The sequence below is a fragment of the Lutra lutra genome, chromosome 9 (assembly GCF_902655055.1).
Source record: "Lutra lutra chromosome 9, mLutLut1.2, whole genome shotgun sequence".
In the NCBI taxonomy this organism is placed as follows: domain Eukaryota; kingdom Metazoa; phylum Chordata; class Mammalia; order Carnivora; family Mustelidae; genus Lutra; species Lutra lutra.
Genome location: NC_062286.1, coordinates 51,763,507 through 51,789,891, shown reverse-complemented (window position 1 = coordinate 51,789,891; position 26,385 = coordinate 51,763,507). Strand labels below are relative to the sequence as shown.

The 26,385-nt window shown below is 36.4% G+C and overlaps 1 protein-coding gene across 2 annotated transcripts in view; it reads right to left on the bottom strand.

Moving 5' to 3' along the window:
• The window catches only part of EXOC6B (exocyst complex component 6B), a 715,681-nt gene that overhangs the window by 421,937 nt on the left and 267,359 nt on the right, over positions 1 to 26,385 (bottom strand). For both annotated transcript variants that reach the window (XM_047743996.1, XM_047743997.1), the window contains exon 8: positions 16,771 to 16,839. In XM_047743996.1, the coding sequence (XP_047599952.1) occupies positions 16,771 to 16,839 (69 nt within the window). The remainder of the gene's footprint in view (positions 1 to 16,770; positions 16,840 to 26,385) is intronic.

The window sequence follows — 26,385 nt, the reverse complement described above, 5'->3', positions numbered from 1 at the left end:
TCAAGCATCTCTATCTGCTGTGCTGTTACTACAGTTCTGAAGTTATAGGGACAGAACTCTATGGGGGAGCCTCTTGAGGTGGGAGTAGACGTCAGATGAAATAATGACCCTCAGGTCATGGCCAGAGGAGTCTGTGAAGTATAACAATGTCTCACTAAACCTCAAGTACCATTTTTCTATTAATGGGATCAACTCAAATTATCTAATTCACTAGAACACACCACTATCCACAAAACTGAAAAACACAAAAGCTGTCCCTAAAGCCCAGAGTAGTGCAAGACCTCCAGCTGACAAAACAGCCAGCCTCAGAAATGCTGGATTTGCTCGTAGAGCAAAGGCGTGGGGGTGGGGGGGGAGAAGAGAAGGGGGAGGGGAAGATCTAACATACTTCTTCTGCCCTGTTATTTCTACTCCCCACGACGACAAGACCTTTGTAAGCAGGCGAGGGAGTTGAGAAGAGAGAAGTCAATCTCTGCAGCCCAGGCTGCTTCACATTTTTCAGAAATTACTGCATGTTCAAACAATGGAATATTTGTCAAAGTACAACTTGATCACCAGAATTCATCTGTTTTTCATAACCACATTTGACCTAAACTGTGCTGACTAAACAAGGTACCCTGTGTTTCGCAGTCTGGAAAATGTGGCTCCCACCATCATTTTCAGACCGCACTAAAACCACTGGCCCCCTAGACTACAGCCACTTGGTAACTAAGTGCATTCAGATTAGGCCAAGGATGATGTTTGCTGGCTTCCCTTGTTATATCAATCACAGATTTTCATTTTCAATTCATATTTTGGTTAATCTCTCTCTTTCTTTTTCTGGGTATCTATCAAGAAACTGTAAAGGGGCTACAATTTTTTTTATATTTTTCCCTCTCTCTGGGCTATGTATATACATATAAATTCACATATACCAACACACATACTCTTTAAATCTCCTATTTGGAAATCATTACAATTTACAGAAAAATTGTAAGACTAGTATGAAAAAATACCCACATACTACTATTTACTCAGATTCACCCCCTGTCAATATTTTGCCCCATCTCCTTTATCATTTGCTCTCTAAATATTTTTTTCCTTAGCCATTTGAAAATATGTTCTATACATCAGATCTCTTTACTCCTAAGTAACTCATTACGCATTTCCTGAGAATAAGAACAATTTCTCTAACAACAGAATAGTTACAAATTTCAGAAAATTTAAGATTTTCCTAATCCATTGTCCATATTCCAGTTTTATCAATGGATCCAGAAAATGTCCTTTATAGCACATTTTCCCTCAAGTACAAGATTCGGTCTAGGGCAAGGATCAGCAAACCATGGCCCATGGGTTAAATCCATTGCATTACTTGTTATGTAAATAAAGTTTTATTGGAATACAACCATACTCATCCACTTATATATGGTGTCTGGCTCCTTTTGAGGTATAACTTGAGTGGTTGTGACAGAGAGCCTATGGCCCACAAAGCCTCAAATGTAACTATCAGGCCCTTCAGAGAAAATGGTTGCCAATCCTGGTCTAGGACAATGCAGTGCATTTAGCTGTCATGGTGCTTTAGCTTCCTTTAATTTGAAACAGTTCCTCAGCTTTTCCTTATTTCTTCTGAGTGACATTTTTGTAAAATATTCTCTCTTTCTCTCTCTTTCATAACAGAATGCTTCTCATCTGGAGTCTCTGTGATTTTTCCTCATAAATTAGATTCAGGCTGTGTACTCCAGATAGGAATAAAATACACAAAGTAATGCAGCCTCACTCGCGGGGCAGCTTACTCAGAGGCACACGGTGTTTATCTGATCCCCAGTTATGAAGTAAATTTTAATCACGTAATAAAAAGGGTGCCCAATTCTATTTCTTGTCTCACTATTAATAAGCAGTCCTGGGGAGACACTTTAAGACCACACAAATATACTACTACTTACCAAAACTTCCCCCCTAGATTTGGTATCGATGACTGATTCCTGCCCGAATACATCTTTATTGGAATGACTGTAAAATGAAGAACCACTAAGAGTCTCGGATTTTACCCACCTGCAAGCCAACAAACTGGTGGGCCACAACTCCGTGGAGGCTAGAAGGCACCAAACCCAGTCGGAAACAAAGGACGTAATTACTAGTATCAGCAGCAGCAGCTGGAGTATCAACATTTACACCTGCATCAATCCCCAGAATGCCAATCTCCACAGGGCGACGTGAAGCAGTCCCGGAGACACCCGCGCTTACAGTGGTTTGCTTTAAAGGAGAGGAACCCTGAGCACAGGGAACCCAAATATCTTTGCTGCAGAGAAAAACACTATCTTGATCTTCCAGAGCTGACAAACATACCTGCTTCTTGCTCTGGCAGGAGACATCCTCCCCACCTTACAAAGCTTTTCGCTACACAAAGATGTCTGAAAAGATGATCCGGAAAAGACACAGACAGGGCCTTTCCTCGCAAGATGTACAGAGATGCAAGAGAACCATTAACTGTCTGCCGACAGTCAACACTCAACATTCTACTATAAGAAGTAAGAACATAGGCTTCTCCCCTGTTCACATATGCGTGTATTTAGATAGATACACATCCGTTCATTCATTTACGTATCTGTTTATTATTAGTAATGACTCATGGTTTTCTATTTTTTTCCCCCAATGAAAATACCCTTACTCACAAACTCTCCTACTTTTTTATTTTCCATTAAGATCTTAAAGCCCAGCTGCTTTTTATTGCATTACTTGGTGGAAGGAATTACACAGCTAAATTTCTGAATAGTGTAGGAAAATCTAGAAAGACAATAGGTCAAATGCAACTAAAACTTAGGGAAAGTGTCCTCGAGGCACTCCCAAAAACTTGAGTAACAGCTTAAACAAACTTCACAAGTAGCCACTGTTGATTGCTTACGCCCACAACTAGTTGCAGCCAAGTGCGGTTTGGACTGGACTATTGACTGTCTCAGAGATACTAGTTTCAATGGCATCTTTTTATGTTACAAGGAAAAAAAAAAAAAAAAACAAGTAGGCAGACAGACCATTTTCATAGAAAGAAACTCATCTTATTACTGTTTAAGAAAGGAACACCCCATTCTTTTCCCTATGATGACTATGGCAAATCAAGCCTCCCCATAAGGCGGTTCTAGAAAACCAGAGCACAAAGTTTTTGACAAACAAGGTCACATAAAATTGTTATAGTCACATAGTCACACCATTGTAGAAGTATGGACCGAAGGCAAATCTGAAGGAGAAAAGAAAAGTTTTGAAAAGGTAGACTAAAAAAATGTAGAAGGTCTTCCCACCTCCATCCCTACTTTTGATCATTATTGACAAGACACTAGGTCCAGTCCCTTACTGGTCGTAGAAAAAGAAAAACCATGTGATGAGTGTGTTTATAAAGTTAATGTGTCTATTATATATCATATTAGGGTACAACATGATATAATAACTTAATACTTGTAAACACTTTGAATAGTTTTCCACACTTAGTTTGATAAATTTAGCCACTTTAATGATAATGACAACTGATTGTCAGAGAAGAGAACACAGGATAGAGAATTTACATTTACCTTTGAGTTCAAACTCAGCTACCTCCCACTTATTACTATAGGTGAGTGAACCGCCCAAAGCCAAGGCTTCCCCTTCTGGGAAAAGAGATGGATAAAAGAAAGGGTAGGCAAAAGTCCTTCTTGCCCTGATAGTTCATGATTCTTAATTTCTAGATTAGTATTTTATAAAAGTAACATTAAATGAGGATGGAATGTAGGAGGAAGAGCACATGTGTTCTTGTATTATTTTTATTCTGCATATTTATGTCTACACACACATTAGTCTCATTCCTTATTCTTCGCTGCATTCTTAAAGAGTTCTTTTTATAATATAAAAATTTAATGAAAGGGTAGGAGCGAGCAGGACATGTATAAGTTGGAAAGAGAAATCTTTTTATAAGATTTAAAGGTAGCAGGCCAGGTGTTTTTACATACCTTCTTTCACTTCATTCTCCCAGAAACAGTGTGATGAACACCATTATTTGAATTTTATTAAATGCAGAAAATTGAGGCTGTGAGACATTCAGTAACATGTCTAAGTCAAGATTTAGAGTCAAGCTTTCCCAATGTCTCTAATTTTAAACAACACCGTGCTGACCAGAAATTACTCGGTTTCTAATTTTGGTTTTTTTTTTTTTAGTTACAACAGGCTTCAGCATTTTTACGAAACCTTTTATTCTTTGAGGCTACTGCTCTCCTGATGAACAGAAACGGACTCAGATGGGAGCACAGTTTCCGCACCGTGGCCTTCCCACCCGCTTTCCTTCTGCGAAACCAGAGAGCTGCTTGAAGCTGTAGCATCCATGTTGAAAGGACAAAAACAGGAACTACATGCTCCAGATGGAGGACAGGAACATTTATAAGAACCTCCCTGAGTCTCTGGGAGTGTGGGGCCAACACAGAGACACTGAAGTGCCTGGGACTTCTTGTCAACGTTATTTTTAAAAAATCGTATTTGTTTAAACCACTAAAAGTGGTTGGGTTTTGGTTTTTTTTTTACATTTACTGAAACATAACCCATACTGCTACAAACACCACCGTTAAACATCATAAATGACCTCACTGTCATACCTAAAAAAATACGTTAGCGTATCTTATACTTTGTTTCAGGGTAAGAAATCCCAAACCTAAGCTAGTAACACCCATATAATAGATGGATGAACTATATTAACCTCTGCCAAAACGACTGAATCTTCTTTGATGACAGTGTCTTTAATAGTCCTTTTTTAGGTTTCCATGAATTTTTCACATTGTACTTTCTTGAGACATTTTGAAGATTCATTCACTCATTCGTTTCACAACAATTAGTTAAGTTCCTTCTGTGTGGTGAGCATAACACAGCAGGCCGGGAGTGCCAGAAGTTCTAGTTAAAGACCTTCAGAGAAGGAAATAAAATGAATTCTGCCTCCATTCCCTAAGCAAATCTAGAGTGTTACGGGCAGAGTCTGAGTTTCTACCCAAGCGCTGAGGTCCTAAACTATCTCACCTCTAGACTGTGGTGTGAGTTATAAAAATCTGAAAAAGTAGAGAATCCAGTGTAGGTCCGAACTCAGCTTTTCCAAATCCCTCACTATTTAAAAGAAATCCGCTCTATTCACAGGTTAAAAACAAACTCTTCATTACACCTGCCACAGCCAGCTATATTTAAGCATGAGCTCCAGTTACGGCATTTGCTTCTGGTTAGATCATTCTGGTATATGCAACTTACATAACTGAATGACCAAATTTCCTCTATAAAACAAAAGGAAACTCCTCCCCTACATGCCCTCTTGTTCAAATCATGAGGCTCTGGCCACAGTTATTTGTGTCACCCCCTCATAATATCCAAAACGACTGGGACAACTAAATAGCCAGTAAAGACGGCATTTTAGGAAAGCAAAAGAACCCAAAATTTTTTAATTTAAAGACTGAAAATAAACAAAAACCTGGCAGTCACAATCAAAATAGGAAGAGGAAGAAAAAGACGTGAGAGATCTGGTTGTATATATGAGAGGAGGGAGAGAAGATGGTTAAATGCCAAAACCAGATATCTCAGTAATGGGAGAAATTTGGCATAACTAATAGGAAGAAATATCAAAAGGAAGACAGAAAATATGCAATATGTTTCAGGGAAGAGAACTGCCTAGGGGCACCTGGGTGGCTCAGTTGGTTAAGCATCTGCCTTTGGCTCAGATCATGATCTCAGGGTCCTGGGATCGATTCCCATGTTGGGCTCCCTGCTCAGTGGGAGCCTGCTTCTCGCTCTCTCTCTGTCTCAAATAAATAAAATCTTAAAAAAAAAAAAAAAGAACTGCCTGTACAAAGGCATCATCATGAGAGAACACGGGGTTAATATATCTGGAGCATAGCCTGCAAGCAGCCAGGAGGAAAAAAGCGACCAGAAATGAGGTAAGAGAGTCAAGCCAAGGATAAAACAGGGGACTACACAGACCAAGTTAAGAAGTTTACTGTATTCTGAGAAGAATGAGAAACTAAAGTATCTGAAGCAGAGTTTTTATATGATTTAAACTGTGTTTCAAAGGGGCGTTACTGGGTGTGATATGGAAAATGATTTATTTATTGTTCATTTTGTCAGAGCTTAAAAAATAATTATGCTATTGTGGTATCTAAATCTGTTCAGGTGAGACATTATTGTTAGGGGAAAAAAACCACACACACACAAGTAAGTACCCTTGAGGAGTTCAATCTTCTCAGTGTAAGCATTTTGAAAAACAAATGTGAGTACATGTAGAAAAAAAATTTTTTGATCACATTTTTTTGCCTCTTGTTTTTATTCACAGCCAAATGATATGTATGCTCATGGGTAATAAGGTCACCAGGTTAAAAGAGCAATATGACAATTATAAACAGTTAGATTACGGCGGCTACAAACCAGGGCCCATTAGCCCATACTACAGGACAGTTATCGCTATAAATGGCTTTTCCTGTGTCCTTATCAATGCAGCACACAAAGTATCTCACCCTTAGCTTTTCTCTAGGATCTATGTCGTGTTTATGCCTATCTAACCTCACCAGGCACCAGTGGGTCAGCGCAGCTGGGAGGCAGGGAGATAGGGCAGCAGAGTGATGGGACAATCTGCTAAGTGTCAGAGATGGACTAGGAGTCACCAAATATTTCAGGGCAAAACTTTCCACATTAAAAAATATATATATCTCTAAAGAAAATACTCAAACTATGCTCTTATTGCTCAGAAGTACTCAAGATACCATGAAAGCAAACCAGAAAGCTCCCAGCTCTGTTCTGTGGAAGCTGGCTCCCCAAACAGTGCAACTTGCATTTGTCTTAGATAGTGGGGGAAAGGCAGATGAATATTCCTGAGACGGCAAAGAGAGTCCATTTCAAATGAAAATAAAACAACACTTATGAAAAGAGTCGAGAGGAATAGTGTCTACATCTCAGAGCTTAAAATATAAGCCACTTGAAGTTCTTAAAAAATAAATGTCAAGTATATAAACATCAGCATTCCTTCCTGATGTCACTGCTATCCCAAAGATTTGAAAATGGTACCTACTCATTTCATATTACTGTTCTCAAGAAGGCTTTTCCATTAAAAGTTCAATGTTCTTGTCTTATTTCCCAAAAAAAAAAATGCATATATTTCAAATAAACATGACAGATTTAAAACAAAACAAAAACCAGGTCTCTTCACAGTCTTCTACAAGTAGCTTTTCTCTAGACCCATTGAGTTAGGAACTTTTGAGAACACAAAGTACCCTGGTCATCCTTAACCTCTTTCACTATATTAAGAAGTAGCAGCTGAAATAAAATTTAACACATTTGTTCTTTGCAGTTCTTCTTAGAACACACTCAAATATACTAATGTGATCTGTACAAAACAAACAAACAAAACAAAAAAACCCAAGACAGAAATACAGTACACAGAGTTCTGATCTATCTGAAACAGAAGCCCCCTCTCCTTTTTTTTTTAAAAAAACAGATCATCTGATGAGCCTGGTGTTCCCTAGAAATTTAGCTCCAGAAACAACTTTAAGAAGATCTAGATGATTAAGCTATGTGCCTCTGGCAATGCTGGAATTCTATATCCACAATTTCCAATTTCTTGTGACTAGAGAAATAAAGTGATATTTTCCTCTCCCTGTAACACCATCTTTGGAAATGTCAAATGAGAATAAAAACTTACAAACTCTAAGCCCCTAGAATTTTGCATATAGGCCTTTCTTGTTTGTCTTAATTTCTGCCACAGTAGTAGTAAATGACCCTGTTTGTGTTTTCGCTCAAACCGAATATTCAAATGTTCGTTAAAGTGTCTTTGTAAAAAACTGAAAGAGTTTAAGTAGTGGATTCCTACTATAGCTACATAAAATGAATACAAGTCAATAGTGTCGATGTTTAAAACAGAATCAGGATTAGTCTAAAAAAATGGGCAATAGTAAAGTACAATCAATTTTAATGAAAACTCAAAAGCCAGTCAGAGCTCTATTTATCAGAGTTCACTGTCAGATCAATGGTCTGTGAGAAACACGAGGACAATTGTATGAAACTGATGTATGAATATCTTTTTTTCACTAGCCAATCAACTGTCTTAATAACTAGATGTAGCAGAAATGTCTTACTATTTTTTTAAAAGGAAGTCTCATCTTTTTAAACCAATTAATGATTTAAAAAATCTGAGCATCAAAAATACACCCAATCCTTCAGACCTGCCTTAAGTGTATGTTCCAATTCTCATTGTTCAATTTACTTGATTTTTAAACAGCAATAGTGCCTTCTGATAAAAGTACAGGAGTAAGAACCCTAAAATCTTACCTCTGGTGCCAACAAAAGAACTATCTCATGGCTTGATTCAGAGTGCGGCCAGTCTCTACCAAGTGAGATTTTTTTTTGTTTTTTTTTTTCATACTAACCATATGAATATGGGTCACTTATTTAATAGAGTCAAATTTGCAAAGCATTATGAGATTGTTGCACAGAGTGTTATATAAAGTCCAAGATAACACTATTACAAATACATATATAAATAATAACCCTTCAATGGTCACTATTTGAAAGTATCTGGAAGTCTAACGTTAGAATGCCAAAACTAATCATTTTTCTTTAATTGAAAATTTCAGCAGTGTCTTAGGCCCTTCAAGTATCTGTTTCCCAAATGTCTTAATGTAACAGCCAACTACTGCCAAAGTTCTTTATGTAATTTCATTAAGTAATTCCCTTAACACCTCAGAAAATATGTCACTTAAAACTGCTTATATCCACTCCTTTTTCCACTCTCCAATACTTTCCTTGCTATTATCAGCAGTCACAGGACCACTGATTTGGCATTTTCCTCCAGCTGCCACTGTAGACCATTCAAGTAGAAATCCTCAGATTACAAAGGGAGAAGTAAGTTCCAGGAAGATTCCAGCCTATCCCACCCCACCTCTAGCCCCAGCAATGATCATGAAGGATAGTAAAGACATTGTGCATAAATTCTAGCTCTGCTACTCACTCATCTCTCCAAATTAGAGCCAAGTACTTTAAAAGGGATATTTTTAAAAGCAAGTAAGAGGTAAAATATCCTGAAACTTTACAAAATTATATCCAGAGAGATAAATTACTAACTATAATTCTCATATATATTTTTAAATCTCTGTCTGAATCCTGTTAGTAAAAGTATTCAGGGAACAAATCTATTAGTTTAGGTGCTGGGGTGAACTTATTCTTAATAGAAAAGCAGGTCACCAGCTTGCCATGCATGATGACTGCCCAAGGAAGGAAGATTTATGACACAGAAATAAGTTCACTTTGAAATATGCTTTTAAATTTAGATTTTGGCAAGGCTTCCAAACCTAAGAGAAAGACAAGTGGTAGGGTATCCTTAGGAGGCTTATAAAAGGGGATACTCAACTGGAATTGGGGTAAGCCAGTTCTGGGGCAGAGGTCTGTGGTCAGTAGGCACCTGAAACCTAATTCAGCCTCTAGCTCCTTTTACATGAGGGATTCTTTCTAGGTCTAATAAAATTCAGGAGTTGAGGAAGGCTCTGAAATTCTAAGCAAAATATCACATGCCTGTACATATGTGCATTTTTGTCTGGGGAAAGGGTTCACAGCTTTCATGAAATTCTCAGAGGCCCCTTGCCCAAGAAAATTTAAAAGAAATACTGCACTTGCTAGAGCCTTTGTAATATGAATTCACTGCATGACAACATTCTGCATTCCCTTACATCTCAGGCTGTTTTATAGTCTCCATTAGTAATTGAAAGTGAATTAAATAAAAATGAGGTTCTCATGATTCATGTAATACTAAGAGGTTGCTGCTTACTTAAAAAAAAAAAAAATCCACATTTTGCTTGTAATATGCTATTCCTGGATCCAAGATGTCAGAAATCTTTAAAAAGTACACTTTTAACACAAATGCAGAAAGTACATAAATCAAAGGTATACGATGGTCAACACTTGTTAATCCAGGATTTTTTTAAATTATTAATAAGCAGATTATGTAAAGCACTGGAGAACAAGAAAGCACAAGAAGATAAGATTATAAATGAGACCCACAAACTAGGAACATGGTTGTATTTACAGGTTGCTCCTCCAGGTTCTTAATGACACCCATGCTCCTTGACATGGGATACTCTTCCAGTGAATGAACAGTAAATTTGGAGAAGAGTCAGAAAGATGTTGCAGTGTGCAGAGGAGCTTGAAGTATATACAAATCTTTGTCCAAACTGAACTGGTTCAAAGCCTGGAGCTTATAAACATGGCAGACATCCCTGGGCTGATAGAGTTTTCAGAAAATCTGTAAGACAGGCTGCTTTCTGTCTTCATTCGACAGACAGGCCATCCATCTTCATAACTACTACCATCCTATGTTCAAAAATCTCCAATTATTATTCTTCAACACTTCTCTTCCAGTAAAATTTTTAGTTTGTTATTTTCTCCCTCCTAAAAAAATGATCCTTAATGACTGTAAAATGATGTTTTATATACTGCCTCTTACCCGCCCATCTCTAAACTGTATATTAAGATTTAGACAGTATAAGTTGTTTAAAATAATTCTATAAAATACACCTACATTTGCCCTGCACACTTCCACTGCATTACTATACCAAGAACCAAGTCTCAATTAACCACTATCTGACCCTTGTTCACTTTCTTCCCTCCCCTCCTCCTGCCAAAGTTTGCCCTTCCTGCCAAAGTTCAGCACTTCCTAGAAAAGTCTCACTGCCTGTTTGATATTGTACTTCACTTTAGTCACCAAAGGAAGAATTTACAGGTGCTTGGCCCCATCTATAAGACCATGACCGAAATCTGACCTCCTGTTACAATACGTGAACTCCTGCCCTACTGATAAGGCTGGCAGATATAAGTAGGATTTTTCAAATAATCCTTTGGGAATTTATAAGCAGCACAGCCATAAAAGGGGGGTGAATGGAAGGTCGGTTTCACTAAAAATAATAAATATTGCCATGTTTATTCAAAGTGTGCCTTGTTATCCTCCAGGCCAAAAGTTCAGATAAACACTATTGTAAATGACAAAATATTAGAACTTTTTGTTACTTCTGTTATGATCCTTCCGTTGGACACCAATAGAACTGTTTTCCCTCGTAGAAGTCCCAGCCCTGATATTGTATAACACTGCCTGAGGCCAGAATCCTGGATTCATTTTCAGGTCAAAAGGAGGGCAGTTATCTTTCAAAATCAAAAACAAACATTTATCGGGTATCATATACCACTAATACTAAGTGCTAAGTGCTAGGGCTAAAAAAGATGAATAAAACATGGTACCTGCCCTAAACGAGCTTACAGTCTATTGAGGAAAAAGAATACATATTTAGGATAAGATGATATAATATAGTTAGCACTGATACAATTATGTACTGGGTCCTACAATAGTGGAAAGAGGAATGGGGTCCACTGAACGCCACCTGAAACATCAGGAAAATGTGCTGGAGGACACAAGTATGAAATAAGTATGAATCCATAAAACAAAAAGAGAATACTCATTCAGGCAGAAGGATTAGAACGAGGAATGGACAGCAGGCCAGAAGCAGAATGGTGCATTCAAAGAATGGGAAGCATTTCAGTATCATTAAAGCAAGGTAGTAAACAGCAGAGAACATGGCAGACAGGACACGGAAAACCTTCCATACTTCTGTATTTTACTCCATTTACTCCATTAACATTTATATGTTACCTGCTTTACATTTAAGCAGGTAACATATATGTCAGATACATATGATTCACAGATCACTATCACTACAGTGAGAAGTTGAGTTGACTTAGGATATAAGTTAGGAAGAACAGTTAAGAATGTTTTCAATAGTCCTGATGATCTAGGGCAATCATTTTAGGATAGGGGAGGATGAGAGAAAGTAAAACTGTACTTAGGAGGTCACATCTGCAAGATACAGAGATCTGGATATGGTACTGAGAAAAAAGAAAAGGTTTGGATTTCAGCCTGGGGACTTGATAAAATGCTGTTATTACCTGAGATCATGGTATACCCCAAAAGAGTAGATTTTAGGGAACAGGGACATAATGAGTTCATTTTGAAACATACTGAGTTTGCACTGCCTATGGTATTTGTAAAAATGTTAATATTAACTACATCAAGAAATGAAAAAAAAATCTATGTTACCAATTTTTATATTAAGTAATCCATTTTTAAATATGTTTATCTCAAATCAGTGATTTGAGAGTGGGGAAACAAATACAGAGAAGTAAAAAATTACACCCCCAAAAAAGCTATGAAAAGAATCCACTCTAGAAGTCTTACATGGCCTGGCTCTTCCTTTAGCAAAAGAGATATCTGAGTGCTTCTCTAAAGTCCATCTAGGTCTGGAACAGCAGTGTCTAAAAAATAAACATGTATTCCAGAAATGGAGCTGAGCTCTTACCACTATGTATTTTTTCAAAACTAGGAAACATTATGAATGTGTGAATGAGGGAAGAGGCCTGTCTCTGCCACATAAACAACGCCTTATCAAATTATTACAGAACATTTATGACTAACAAATATTTCAACACTACAGAGGATCAGGGTGTGGAATTTATTTTTAAATCGGCAGTTTAAGGTCTTCTTTAAACTCACAGTTTAGGATGACACAGACTTTGTGTATTTAAGAATGTGTACGTTTTAAATAATTGATAAACTTTGTATGTTGATGGCAGAGACTAGAACCTCTGCCAACATGCCTATACTTTACATCATATACTTTAAAAAGTATCAATGATGTGTCGAATAATCAGCATCAGAGATACATAACTCTTGCCAGATTAACTGCCACTGATTAAATTCCAATTATGTGCCAGAGACGGAGTGAGGCACCACCATTCATGTATTATCTGTAACTGTGCTGAGCAGATCATTATTATCAGAGCTCACATAGGAGAAAGCTAAGGTTTAGGTAACTTGCCTCACACCACACAGCTAGTAGGTATGCAAACTAATTACTTCAGTACCCTTATGAATCACTGTTAGAGTTCTCATCTGAGGAAAATTTGTTACATTTTCTAAATCATCAAATCTTAATAAAGCTTACAAAAACTAGCCAATACACTGTGATGAAATAAAGTGCTGTCATACTATAGTCATTCAAAGACCATAACTCCTCTCCTGGTAGACTGTAATTTTTTTTTTTAAAGATTTTATTTATTTGACAGAGATCACAAGTAGACAGAGAGGCAGACAGAGAGAGAGAGAGGAGAAAGCAGGCTCCGCACTGAGCAGAGAGCCCGATGCGGGGCTCGATCCCAGGACCCTGGGATCATGACCTGAGCCGAAGGCAGAAGCTTTAACCCACTGAGCCACCCAGGCGCCCCTAGACTGTAATTTTTTAAAAGCAGAAGTCCTTGACTTATTTATACATCCTAGCTCACCAAACTATTTCATGCAGAACAGAAATTCAGTAAGTGTTTAGTGAATAAGTAAATGAGTGATAAAGTTTGAATTAGCGTATGCTCAAACAAACATACTGCATATCTAGCTACCACTTACTTATTCATTCAGTTAGTATTTATTGAGTACTTACTGTATGCCAAGTACAGTTGTTGCACTGAAGATATAACACTAAACTAAACAAACTACTGATTTTCATACTTTTACAGTATTTGAGAGGAAAAGTACATGTGATTTTGCAATTCTGAGACTTAATAATAAATTACCAAAAAAAAACTACAAACAAAAATAAAAGGAGCTGATTCCAGATTCTTAAGGGGAAAAAAAAAGGCAGTAATGCATCCTCATTGGGTTGGATTTATCTAAAGAATAAAAGGATCATTTAATATCACAAAAATCTATCAGTGAAACTCACCACATCCATGAACTAAAGGATAAAAGCCACAGGACTGTATCAATCTATTTGGAAAACAAATCCAATAAAATTCAATACTCACTTATGTTTTTACAAAAAATATCAGGAGTCTAGGAATAACTAGATAAAGAGTATTTACCAAAAATTTATTGCAAACGTCATTAATGGAGAAATTTTAGATACCTTCTGTTAGAGATCAAAAATCAGACAAGGATGCCTACCATTAGCTTCCTGAACAAAAAAGTAATGATGATCCTAGTCAATACAATAAGACAATATAAAAAACAATGAGCTATATGAATAGAAGAAAATAAACAAGTCAATATCTGCAGATCAACTACACAGAAAATCAAAATTATGATCAACTATACAGAAAACCTATCATAAACCAAAAAGCAAACCATAATAAAAGAGTTAAGCAAGGTTGCCAGATTTAAGTTGACTTACAAAAGTCAAGAGCATTCCTTATCATCAGCAATTATTAATTAAAAAGGAAAGCAGAAAACAGCAGCAAAAACTGTATTTTGCTATTAACCTTATAAGAATCCCCAAGACAATTAACTTAAACAAAGCTTAGTAATTTAAAAATAGACTTTTCTCTTCCACAAGTAGCATGACTCAGCATGAGCAGGTTGTTAATTCTTCCCAAAATTTACCTATAAATTCAATCAATTCAAATCAAAATTCTACAAGAAATTTTTTAGTGAACTCAAAGATTCTAAAATATATAGAGAGAACCACTAAAATCTACTCCTGGAACTAAGATTACACTAAATCACTCTATGTTAACTAACTGGAATTTAACTAAAAACTTGAAAAAAAATAGAAGAAGAAGGAGAAACAGGAATAAGAGGAGGAGAAAGAAGAGGAAGAAAAGAAGAAAAAGAAAAGAAAATGATTGTAGAAAATTATTCTTTCAGAAGATAAGCCTCAAGGAAGTCATAACCTTAAGGTAGCCCCAATTTATTTTAGCTTCTTTGGGGAAAAGGTACGGAATCCTTTCCATTAAAAAAAACAAAACCTACTTATACAGACAGCTATTTTCATATGAAGATTCATTCTATACTTGAATAAAATAATTTGGTTTTGAAAGAAAGGAAGGAAGAAAGAGAAAATAAAGGTTCATAAATAGTGGAGGCAATTTAAAGGAGAAGAAATGAGAAGGGACCTGTTTTACCATACATGTGAATGTATCACAAAATCATATATACAAGATGACCAATATCAAGATGTGATGGGAAAAATATTAAAGGTAGCATAAAGGGAATATCCTATAACCTTCAATAAAAGAGAGTTGTTGTTGTTTTTTAAACAAGGCTTAAGAAGTGCAAACTATAAGGTTAAAATTGATGGACCTGGTTACATCAAAATCAAGAATTTCTGCTTGTGAAAGATAATTACACATAGTTTAAAGTCTGGGGGGCAAACTGGAAAGAAGACACTGGCAACATCCTAAACTGTCAATAGCTATAACATATAAGGAACTTCTGAGACTTCTCTTTCTAGCAAAAAAAAAAAAAATCAAAATAAGAAAGCCAATACAAAATTGAACAAAGGTTAAAAATAGGCGTTTCAGAGACGAAAAATCTTAAATGATTAGTGAGTCTATAAAGAGAATCACAATGTTATCAGTAATAAAAGAAATGCAAATTAAAAGAAAGAGATATCCTTCAATATCTATCAGGTTAGTAAAAATTAAAAATTATTTAAAATAAGGATTATATATATACCTTGGACTTATATAAAATAATGATAATAGTGTGTCACAAACTAAGATGTATATGATTTATTTAATTCTCTGTACATGAGATTGAAAAAAAATTATCTACTTATTTTAGCTGTCTTGAGACAACTCAATCTGTATCTTGCTCCATCTTTATATGATAAGGAATGTTAGAAGGAGAGAAGGAGTGGAGAAAGGAAGAAGAAAGGAAGAGGGAAGAGGAAATCAGAGAGCAAGGAGAAGTAGGAGGAGGAAGGAGAGGAGGGGAGAAAAAATTAGCAAGTCTTTTCTCAGACTAATGGAAATCACCTCAAAGTACTCTGGTCGTGAAGCCCATAGACCAGTGTCTCAACCTGTCTGGAGTAATGACTAAGTGATACTATATTAAACATATGAAGAAGAAAATAAATAGAAGACTGGCAAAAAGACTCACTCGATCATATTATAAAATAACCTGATAGAGGCATCATAGAACTTTGTTATTTAAAAAGATCGATAATGGGGACTCCTGGGTGGCTCAGTTGGTTGGACGACTGCCTTCGGCTCAGGTCATGATCCTGGGATCGAGTCCCGCATCGGGCTCCCAGCTCCACGGGGAGTCTGCTTCTCTCTCTGACCTTCTCCTAGCTCATGCTCTCTCTCACTGTCTCTCTCTCAAATAAATAATAAATAAAATCTTTAAAAAATAAATAAATAAATAAATAAATAAATAAAAATAAAAAGATCGATAATGGACTTCTCTCATCAATCTTTGATGATACTTATTAATTTTTTGATTGTCTTTATCTACGTGTCTGCATATAGGTGTACTACCAAGATGGAGAAAGAGTTATTTCTTATAATACCATTAACACCCATAATAACTTCCCCCAGAGAGATTCCTCTTTGCCTAGGTTTTATAGGACAGAAGGAATAAGTGTCATCAGGAATAAAAAAATAAAGTTTTCATAAATATTATTTTGATATAGAAAGACAGGCTATTTTTATTTAAATAACTACATCATTAAATTAAGAACAGAAATCTGTGTATATGTGACTATTTCTAGGTATAATTTTATCATTTTGTGATAGAAATTGATGTTATTCACTTATATCATTACATGGCAAACAAGAAATTCAAGAAGAAAAGAAAGGATAATTTTTTATAATTAATACTCCTTAAATAATAGTTTCTTTTTTCTTACTCTTAATTATAAACAGAAAAACTATCAAAAATAAGAAAGAAGATTTTTGAACTCAATGTACATCTTTATTAGTCAGAGCCAGAGAAAGACTCACCAGGACAGAATATATGTGTAGACATCGATAAACAGGAGAGAAATCCACCAAGTCCTGGGCTCCAGGTACCTGCAAAACAAGCAAGACTGTCAAAAATACGAAAGCAAAGCTATGAAGAACTTGGAGCTGCATTCATTTTTACTATTCAAGTATAAAAAATAAAAGCCAGTTCTAGTTTCTAGGAGAAAAACACAGAACAAACAAACAAACCATGCTCCCAGAAACCTAGTTCTGGTATTTTCGACATGGGATGCGTAAACCGTGAAAATGTCAGCAAGGCTGGGACACACAACAGAAGGATGAATAACAGCAAAGAGTAACAGGTGCCACAGGCCCTGCATCTGCTTTGAGATACATTTTAGGCTTCAAAAAGGAAGCCTCCAAAGAGGAAGAGAAGGAGCTGGGAATGTGACTTTCACAACGTGACTGCGTCTTCTTAGATCCATGGTGGTCCATCTAAAAGACTAAGTTTCAATGGTCAAAATCAAAACTTGCCACACAGGAGGAATTAAATGACCTGCCAGCCAGCTTCTGAAGGGTGTAAGAATTAGTGAGTATTTACATCAACACGTAATCAAAAATACAGAAATATGCTAGAAAGAGAGGGGAATCATGTAAAAAGTAAGATAATAAATGGAAAAAGCCAAACCTAGAAGTAATACCAGAAAATTACAATTTGAACAATGTGGACAGATTAAACTGAGACATCAAAAGACAAAGTGAAACAAACAACATGAGGTAAGAACTGGAGATAGTCACAGTGCTAAAACTGTTTGGTTATGTGACCTGACAATGAGTAACTCACGATTTACTTTGGCCTCAATTTCCTCAACTGAAAAAGGAAACTATTCCCTATATTGCTGACCTATAGGAATTAAACAAGAATAAAAGGACAAGAGTAAATACTGAACAAAACAAAATAAAGCAAAAAAGAAAAGACAAAATTGCAGAAAGAAATAATCAGAATAAAAGACCTAGCTGTAGTTTCTACAGCAACACTGGTAACTGTAGGATTCATCAGAATATAAGCAGCAGACGTGTCTACACTGGGTTGACCTGACTCGATTACAAGGTCATTTTCCCTCAGTCCAGCAAGCAGGCCTCATTTCTTCCTTGGGAGGCATAGCGTCCTTCACCAAGATGTTTTTCCTAGTGAAATCTCACTCTACAACTGGGCAGCACAATAGCTACTTTCCTATCCCTCCAAAACCATCACCTCTCTACATTTATTGGTTCCACTTCTTTGATTATCCCGTTCATTTGCTATATACCCATGATAGCATGGGCTAAATCTCTGTTTAAGAACCTCCCAGTGCTAGATACTCTGTAAGCGCTCAAAAACAAAACAAAACAAAACAAAAAAACTCTTGATCCTATACCATGGCCCAAACATAGATTTATTTAAAAAAAAAAAAAAAAAGCCATTAGAAAAGCTAGTGAGCATTACAAAACCACTGAGAAAAACATTTTATGGACAGATAAACACCATGCAGTTAAAAAGAAAAAAGATTAAAATGCAGGTAAAAATTGTAACTTGAAGAGTACAAAAGGACAATAGTTTTCATCTTAATAACACAAAAAGACAAGAGGCTTTTATATTAGGCACTCTTATTTGAAATGATCACAACATTAGAGCATCTTTACAGTCTCCCCTGTTGAGTTGCAAAGTAAAGAGGTGAAGGAAATTTATTTTAGCTTGCCAGAAAAACAGAGCCTACTAGTGAAAACTTCAACTAAGCAAAATACAAGTGCAAAAAGTGAAAAATACAAAAATTCATAAAATTATATTGGTAGTATTTTAACTACATAAAAATTACACATACATATGAAAAAAGAAACATAAAAAGGTTTTGATCTGTATAGGAAGCGAACCTTGTTTCTTTTATTTAGAATTAACGACTATAAATAAAGTTATTTACTGAAAGTTTAAGAAAATTTAAGTAAATTCAATCACAGCTTCATTCCCATGTTCTTCTTTACGCAGTTTATTTACTTTGTTTTGCTTTGACTCAGAACCATGAGTTTCACTCAAAGGAAACTGCTCGTAAGCCATTCCTCAGACAGAGCCGTGGCCCCTTCCCACGTCAGACCCATCCTTACAGAATGAACATCCAAATTAGGGAAGAGTTTCCCTAAAAATCTGTGATGAATAAGGTAGTAGTACCCCTTGCTAATGGGCTAAAAAGAGAGGTTTATCTGGGCTGACTTAAAAAATACAGATATATTTAGAGAGGACAAAAAGGTTTCCCTGTAGTCTCCAACAAATATTTACAACCAAACCTAGTCTCTGTGAGGCTGTCTTGACAGCCTTCATCCTCGGCTTCAAACCATTTAAAATGCCCTGATCCGGAAGTATTGGCTTTGCTATTTCTTAGCCTCTGCCACCATAATCCAGTTAAGTCTCCTTAAGCAAAGGACTGCCTGCTTTGCAGGTAGCCCACAGAAATCTAGATGAGAAAAGAAGCAGTGAAACGGGGCTTCAGTCCACAAACTTTACCTCGACCCCCAAAGTAGCCTACTATTTAGAAATCCTTTTTCCTCCATGCTCCCTTCTGCGAGGAACGCTAGGAGCCCTGTGAGGAACCAAGAAGAGTGCTGTGAGGAGAAAGGTATGTAAAGCATGCACTGACTCATGTTGCTTTGAGCTAGATGTGTTTTCTCTGCTTCCACTAATGAAAAAGAATCACATCAACAGAAAGGAAAAAGAAGGAGGGCAACATACGCTATACGTGAAGGAATGCCACACGTTTGGAAGGATAAGAAATGAACTTTCAAAAACCTAGAGACGGGAGTTGGAAAGAGAGCCAAAGGCCGTTTCTCCTGACTCGCATAAATAGGTTTGTTTTAAGGGCCACATTTTGCTCCCCATTTAAAAGGCACAATCTCTGTCAAGGTTGTCTTCATTCTTCTTCCCCCTCCTGTTTGCCCTTCTTCCCCCTCAAGTGCAAAGAATGATTCAAGCAGGGTTAGGTTTCAGCTGGGGCAGAGGGAAGGGTCCAAGGACACTCTCCTAAGCTAACAATGACTGTCCCTAATGGCTTCTGTCTCCTAACAAAAGCCAGGACTCCGTCTTTATCAGCTTCATCTAATTTTTCCTTTCCAAAGTAAATAACACAGCCCTTGCATTTTACACATGTCCAAGTTTGACAAATCATTATCGACTGGGACTATAACTGATAAGAGATAACTTTGTGGTAGGACGTTGTCATTTCCTCTCATAAGGGCTTTCTTTCTGAGATACAGAAACATGATTAAAATAGTTAAACATTTCCTCTGCCTGGCAGTCAGGAACTCAAGACATTAAGATACTGGAGTCTGTATTTTTCTAGTTCAAATAGATCTATAGAGATACCAACAGCAGCCACAAATAGTATACTCAAGATTATCCTGCTTTTTTAACTAGTTGTTTTCCTTATGAATTCACAGGAAATAATTTCATCACCAAGGACAGCAGCTGCCTAATTCCCTATATAGTTTCTGAATGGAGAGCCTTAGTGCTTTCTGTCAACTCAAACCTCTTTATTATCAGGGAGGAGCAAATTGTAGGCAAGATTTTAGGTTCTGTAACTAGCAAATCTGTGTCACAGAGCATGTTAGAATATTATATGTTATGATATTAAAATAACAGATAAATAAAAAGCTATTAAAAGATTTTAGGAGTGGCTGGACTCCAATAATCAGAGGTAGATATCATGAAGGCAAGGCTTAACATTCTACAATTACACATTCACACACCAGTTAGAGATCATGCACCACTAGATGCCAATATCCATGGCTAGTCTGTCCATTTCAATGTGCTTCTTACATTTGTAGGGTACATACTGAGAGCTTCCATCAAAGCTGTAGTTTTTGTCACTTATTGTCTGTAGATTTTGTTAAATAGCATTATATCCTATCAATATACATCAGCTATCACATCATGCCAATATGTAGGTGACAAAAAAAAGTCTGGGGACAAAGGAAGCTATAAGAAAAGTAAATCTATAAGCAGGATCCATGAAAGGCACCCTGAAAAAATGACCGTATGAGCCTGTGCAGGCAGTATATATTGGAGATGTCAAGATTCAGCGTAGAAGTGGAAATTTTAGATGGTCAGAAAGAAAAGAAGCATAAACATTTTTTTTAAAGGATTTTATTTATTTGAGAGAACAAGCAGAGGGGAGAGGCAGAGAGAAAGGGAGAAGGAGAAGCAGGCTCCTCGCTGAGTGGGGAGCCGGACCAGGACTCGATCCCAGGGATCAGGGATCATGACCTGAGCTGAAGGCAGATGCTCAACCAACTGAGCCACGCAGGCGCCACCAACATTTTTTATCATAAAAATTCTTGTGAAACATTAGGATCTTTTTGATATGTTCTTCTTCTCTAACATATCTTAGATCAAGACAAAGAAAGTCTCTGAAAATGGAAAGGTTAATGGGTAAGATCCTCTCAAAAAGAATAAGGAAAATGATTTTACTTACTAAAGAAAAAGGGAGATTTTGGTTTTAAAATAAATAATGACATTCAACCTTTAACAGATACATCTGCTCAACATTTTTATAATACTTTCCTCACCCCCCCAACAAAGGATGTGAAAGTTAGTAGCTATTTCTACTATCTTAATTAAGACTCACTAATGAAGGGAGGCAGGGGAAAAAAAAGTATCTGCAGGTAACAATCTGATAGATCTACCTGCTTTATAGTGGGCAAGCATATCATTAGGAAAATGGAATAGAGTACAAGAAAAGACTGCTTGTCTCCTTCCACTCAACAATATTTACCTATGCTGCTGATAAAGATAGTACATGAAAGAAAGAAATGCATTAGTGTGCTCTAGTCTTGTTGTTCACAGCTGTCCCAGGAGATACACATACACACAATACAGGCCACTTATTTTTCTCTTATGAAACCTTTCGAAGTAGGTGGATCATCCAAAAAAAGTATGATAAAAATTTGCAAGGAATTTAGATATGTTGCTCACTAATCATTTGAGTCATTCTCCTTCTTGAAAATACTTTTGATTACCACTTTACACAAAACAGTTCCTTGGTATTAGTAAATGAATGTAGGGACTTGGTGCCCATTTCTGAGCATTAGTTGGATCTCAAGTCATTAAAATGTACCAGGCATCTTTCTGAAGGAAGAAAACAACAAATGGTTAGCTGAAAGAGCATTACCTTTGCACTCAAAGGATCAATTTTGACTGCCCTATTATGTCTGGAAGCCAGGAAATACCTGGCAAACATTTTTCATCAGTGTATTTTTCTCTACAACTTTGTTTCCAAAATTTCAGAGAAAAGAAAGGTAGAATTCACATGGACATAATCTTCCACAGAGCTGTACTAAATACCATGGATGTACCAACATACTAGAAGGCCCAGGATTCTAAGCAACAAAAATTAGCAAAAGTTTAAGAGAATTTTCTAGACCTCTGAACATGTAAGAATACCACAAACAGAGCCCCATCCTAAAAACTGCAGGATCTGACTGTAGAGCTTCTCAAAAGTTACTAGGATTCTCCCTGAGAAATCCCTAAACAAATTACCACTTAATTTACTCAAGTGTTTGCACTAAACAGAAGAAAATCAAGAAAAATCACCATTTTTTCTTTACCAAGACACTGCAAAAAACCTTGTGGCCAAAATCAAGATACTGCCTCAAGAATTCTCTGCTTGACAGAGAGAGTCAATTATCATATGGTTTCACTTATTTGTGGAGCATAACAAATAGCATGGAGGACAAGGGGAGATGGAGAGGAGAAGGGAGTTGAGGGAAATTGGAAGGGGAGGTGAACCATGAGAGACTATGGACTCTGAAAAACGATCTGAGAATTTTGAAGGGGTGGGGGGTGGGAGGTTGGGGGCACCAGGTGGTGGGTATTGTAGAGGGCACGGATTGCATGGAGCACTGGGTGTGGTGCAAAAATAATGAATACTGTTATGCTGAAAAAAATAAAAATATTAAAAAAAAAAAGAATTCTCTGCTTGAAGCTGAACACTGGGGCAGTAAAAATTCAAATTCTAGCAATTTTTACAGTTGCTAGGCACCCTGCCAGTATGTGGTATCATCAGTATTTTTTTAAGCTAATTCTAATAGCTGTGTCGCCAAAACACTATCTTTTAATAAGAAAACATTGGAAATCATTAAATGTAGTTTTATGTAGGAGATTGGCTCAATAAACTACTGTATATTCAAACAGTGGAGTACTAGTTAGCAGTAAAAATAGAATGAAAAAGATTTCTATGAACTAATATGGAATAATTTTCAGGATATATTTTCAAGTGGAAAAACAAGGTACAAAAATACATATGTATTATATTACTAATAATCATGTTGTATAAGGTATGAGGAAGGGTACTTGTATAAACACACACACACACAAACACATGCACATTCATTATACTGATTACTTTGGAAGAAGTGGGTAGGATCAGGTTGGAAGGGATAAAGAGAAGAAGGGATATCACTGCATGTATCTTCTTATAATTTTGCATTTTGAGACATATTTACATTTTACATACTCAAAAAATTAAGTTAATAAGGATGAGGAACTCTAAAAAATATACAAAAGAAACAAACCCAATTATATATCAACTTGGTAACAACAGAAGAAAAAGTAGCAAAAATTTTTTAACAAAATACTCTGAACTCTAGCCCCAGTGGGACATATTGTAGGATAAAAAGAATTGCAAAGAAATCTTGAGCCTAGTAAGTTTACTGCTTTTAGTGACATTTGCATAGCAATTCTGAAACTATTTTGTGTTATATGAGTAAGCAAATCACTAAATATATTAATTCTCTGGGATCCAGAATTCTCAGAGGTACAAATATGGAACAGGAGAAGAAGACCTAGGATATTCGGGTGAAATTTAGAAGCATCAGTTCTAACTCAAGATTTATAAAACTCCCTATGTGTTAATGCAATGTGTGTATTTCTTAGCTCTGTCCACAGAAGGAATGTACCTAATGCCCACATCTCAGTTTCTATATACAATGCTCCAATAAAAGAGACAAGAGCTCTTTGATGAAAGAAATGACTCCAGAGCTAGCGCAGAACTTGGAGTGAACCAAGAACATCCTGTGCTAGAAAAAAAGGAAGTGCTCAAAAATTGATGGAAACATGTCAAAGGATAATGAGTAAGACTCCCACTGGCCAAATCTGGAACAATTAGAGAATCAAAATGAAAGACAAGAACAGAATATAACCCATTTTATGTAAGATAAGGACTCATGTGGCAATACTGACACTAAAAAAAGGGAAAGGGACAAAAGGGAAGTTCTTCTTTATAGAAGAATCCAGCTAATAAAAGTGAAAGAAATGAAAAAAAAAAAAAAAAAAAAACAGAAAAATCCTGTTTCAAAATCAACAGAGTAATACATGATTCAGGAACAAATCATCAATGAATACTAAATCACCAAATCAGAAAAACTGCTGGGAACAGGACAGTCCCAGGATCTGGAAGTACACAGATCCCTTATTAATTACAAAAAGAGAAGGGTACCTTTACAGTGCTGAAATCTAGTAGACACCACCTTAACCGACTGTGTGCCTCCTGATATGATGCACTAAAAAGGACATAATATGACTTTTGTAATATTCCTGTCAAAAATGATTAGCTAAACCTAATCATGAGGATTACCAGATGTACCAAAATAGAGGGATATTAAAGGAGAATAAACAAATATAGAAATTAAATATAATGCATGATACTTGTCTAGATGTGGTTGCAGGAAAAAGTGAAAAAATAATCTGCCATCAAGGACATTACTGGGACAACTGGGGAAATTTGTACATGGGCTATATAAGTGGTAATACTCGATCAGTGTTGCAGTCCCTGAGTGTCATCACTGCACTATAGTTATGCAGAAGAATGTCATTCTTGGCAAACTACAGATTATTGTATTGAGATTTCAAATGTGATGAAGCATGCTACTTTCTTTCAAATGGCTCGGCTTTGGTGGGGAGAAGAAGACTGATGAAATCGATCCTCCCAAAATCAAATTTTTAATAACAAAAGTGCCAAATTTTAAATAAGTGGCCTATTTAAGTGAAGGTACATGGATGTTCACTTTACCACTCTTGTAACTTTCCTGATGATCTAAAATGCTTAAAAAAAATAAATTCTCATAAAGAAGGTACTACTCTAGAGGCGGGGTTGGGAGGTGAGCAAGATAGGTGAAAGGGGTCAAAAGGTATAAATTTCCTATCATAAAATTAAGAAGTCATAGAGATGTAATGTACAGCATTGTGACTATAGTTAGTAATACTGCATTGCATATTTGAAGGTTTCTAAGAGGAATCTAAAAGTTCTCATCACAAGAAAACAAAATCCTATAACTATGTATTCTAATGGATGGGAACCAGACTCTTATGGTGATCATTTTCCAATACATGCAAATACTGAATCATTATGCTGTAACCCTGAAATTAATATAATGTTATATATCAATTATACCCCAACTTAAAATAAAGAATGAAGGGATGGATGAATGGATGGATGGATGGATGGATGGATGGATGGATGGATGGAAAAAGAGATGAATGGGTGATGGGTGTTCAGAAGAGGTCACATTGAGCTAATCCTCAGGGGGGAAGTAGAATTCAGTATTTTAGACAAGAATAAGAGAAAAAGGAGTATATTCCCTAATTAGGGTTATTGGCAACTTAGTACAGAGTGAAGGAGATGATTGAATAAGAAATGTGTATATAAAGGAGAAATTGTAGAAGACCTGAAAAGTCAGTAGATGTTCATAATTGAAGTAAATAATTTCAAAATGAAAAGAACTTTATACTGTCAGTACAATGAAAAAATTTTAAAGATATTAAATCAACGTGAGCCATAATACATCCTTGCCAATAGACCTAAAAGATAAAATAAGAAAACCAAAACAGAATGTCTAGAAAGTATGCCATAGTTACTCAACTTTCTAAATTGCTTTTATTGCTTTTGACTTTAAGCATGGATATTTACTCTTCATTTGACTATATATAATCTTAGTAGACCAGTTTTGACTAAGAATTAAAGAAAAGGGTGCCTGGGTAGCTCAGTCAGTTAAGCACCTGACTCTTGATCTCAGCTCAGATCTGGATCTCAGGGTCCTGACTTAAGCCCTACATTGGGCTCCACATACATACATATATACATACATACATACATACATACATACATACATACATACATAAACTAACTAACCAAAATGTCCTCTGTTGGGGTGCCTGGGTGGCACAGTTAGTTGAGTGTCTGACTCTTGGTTTCGGCTCAGGTTGAGATCTCAGGGTTGTGAAACGAAGCACCACATCGGGCTTCACATTCAGCACGGAGTCTGCCTCGGTTTCTCACTCCCTCTGCCTCTCCCCTCCTACCACCAAACAAATAAAGGAACCTCAAAGAAAGAAAGAAAGAAAGAAAGAAAAGAAGAAAGGAAGGAAGAAAGAAATGAAGAAAGAAAGAAAGAAAAAGAAAAAGAACTGAGGGTGGGTGGGTTTTAGGCATAAGTGAATCAGGGCAGCTTTTCAAATTATATTCTCTTTTTTTTTTTCCCAAAGATTTTATTTATTTGAGTGAGAGAGAGAAAGAGGGGGAACAGAGAAAGAAAGGTGAGTCAGAGGGAGAAGCAGATTCCCTGCTGAGCAAA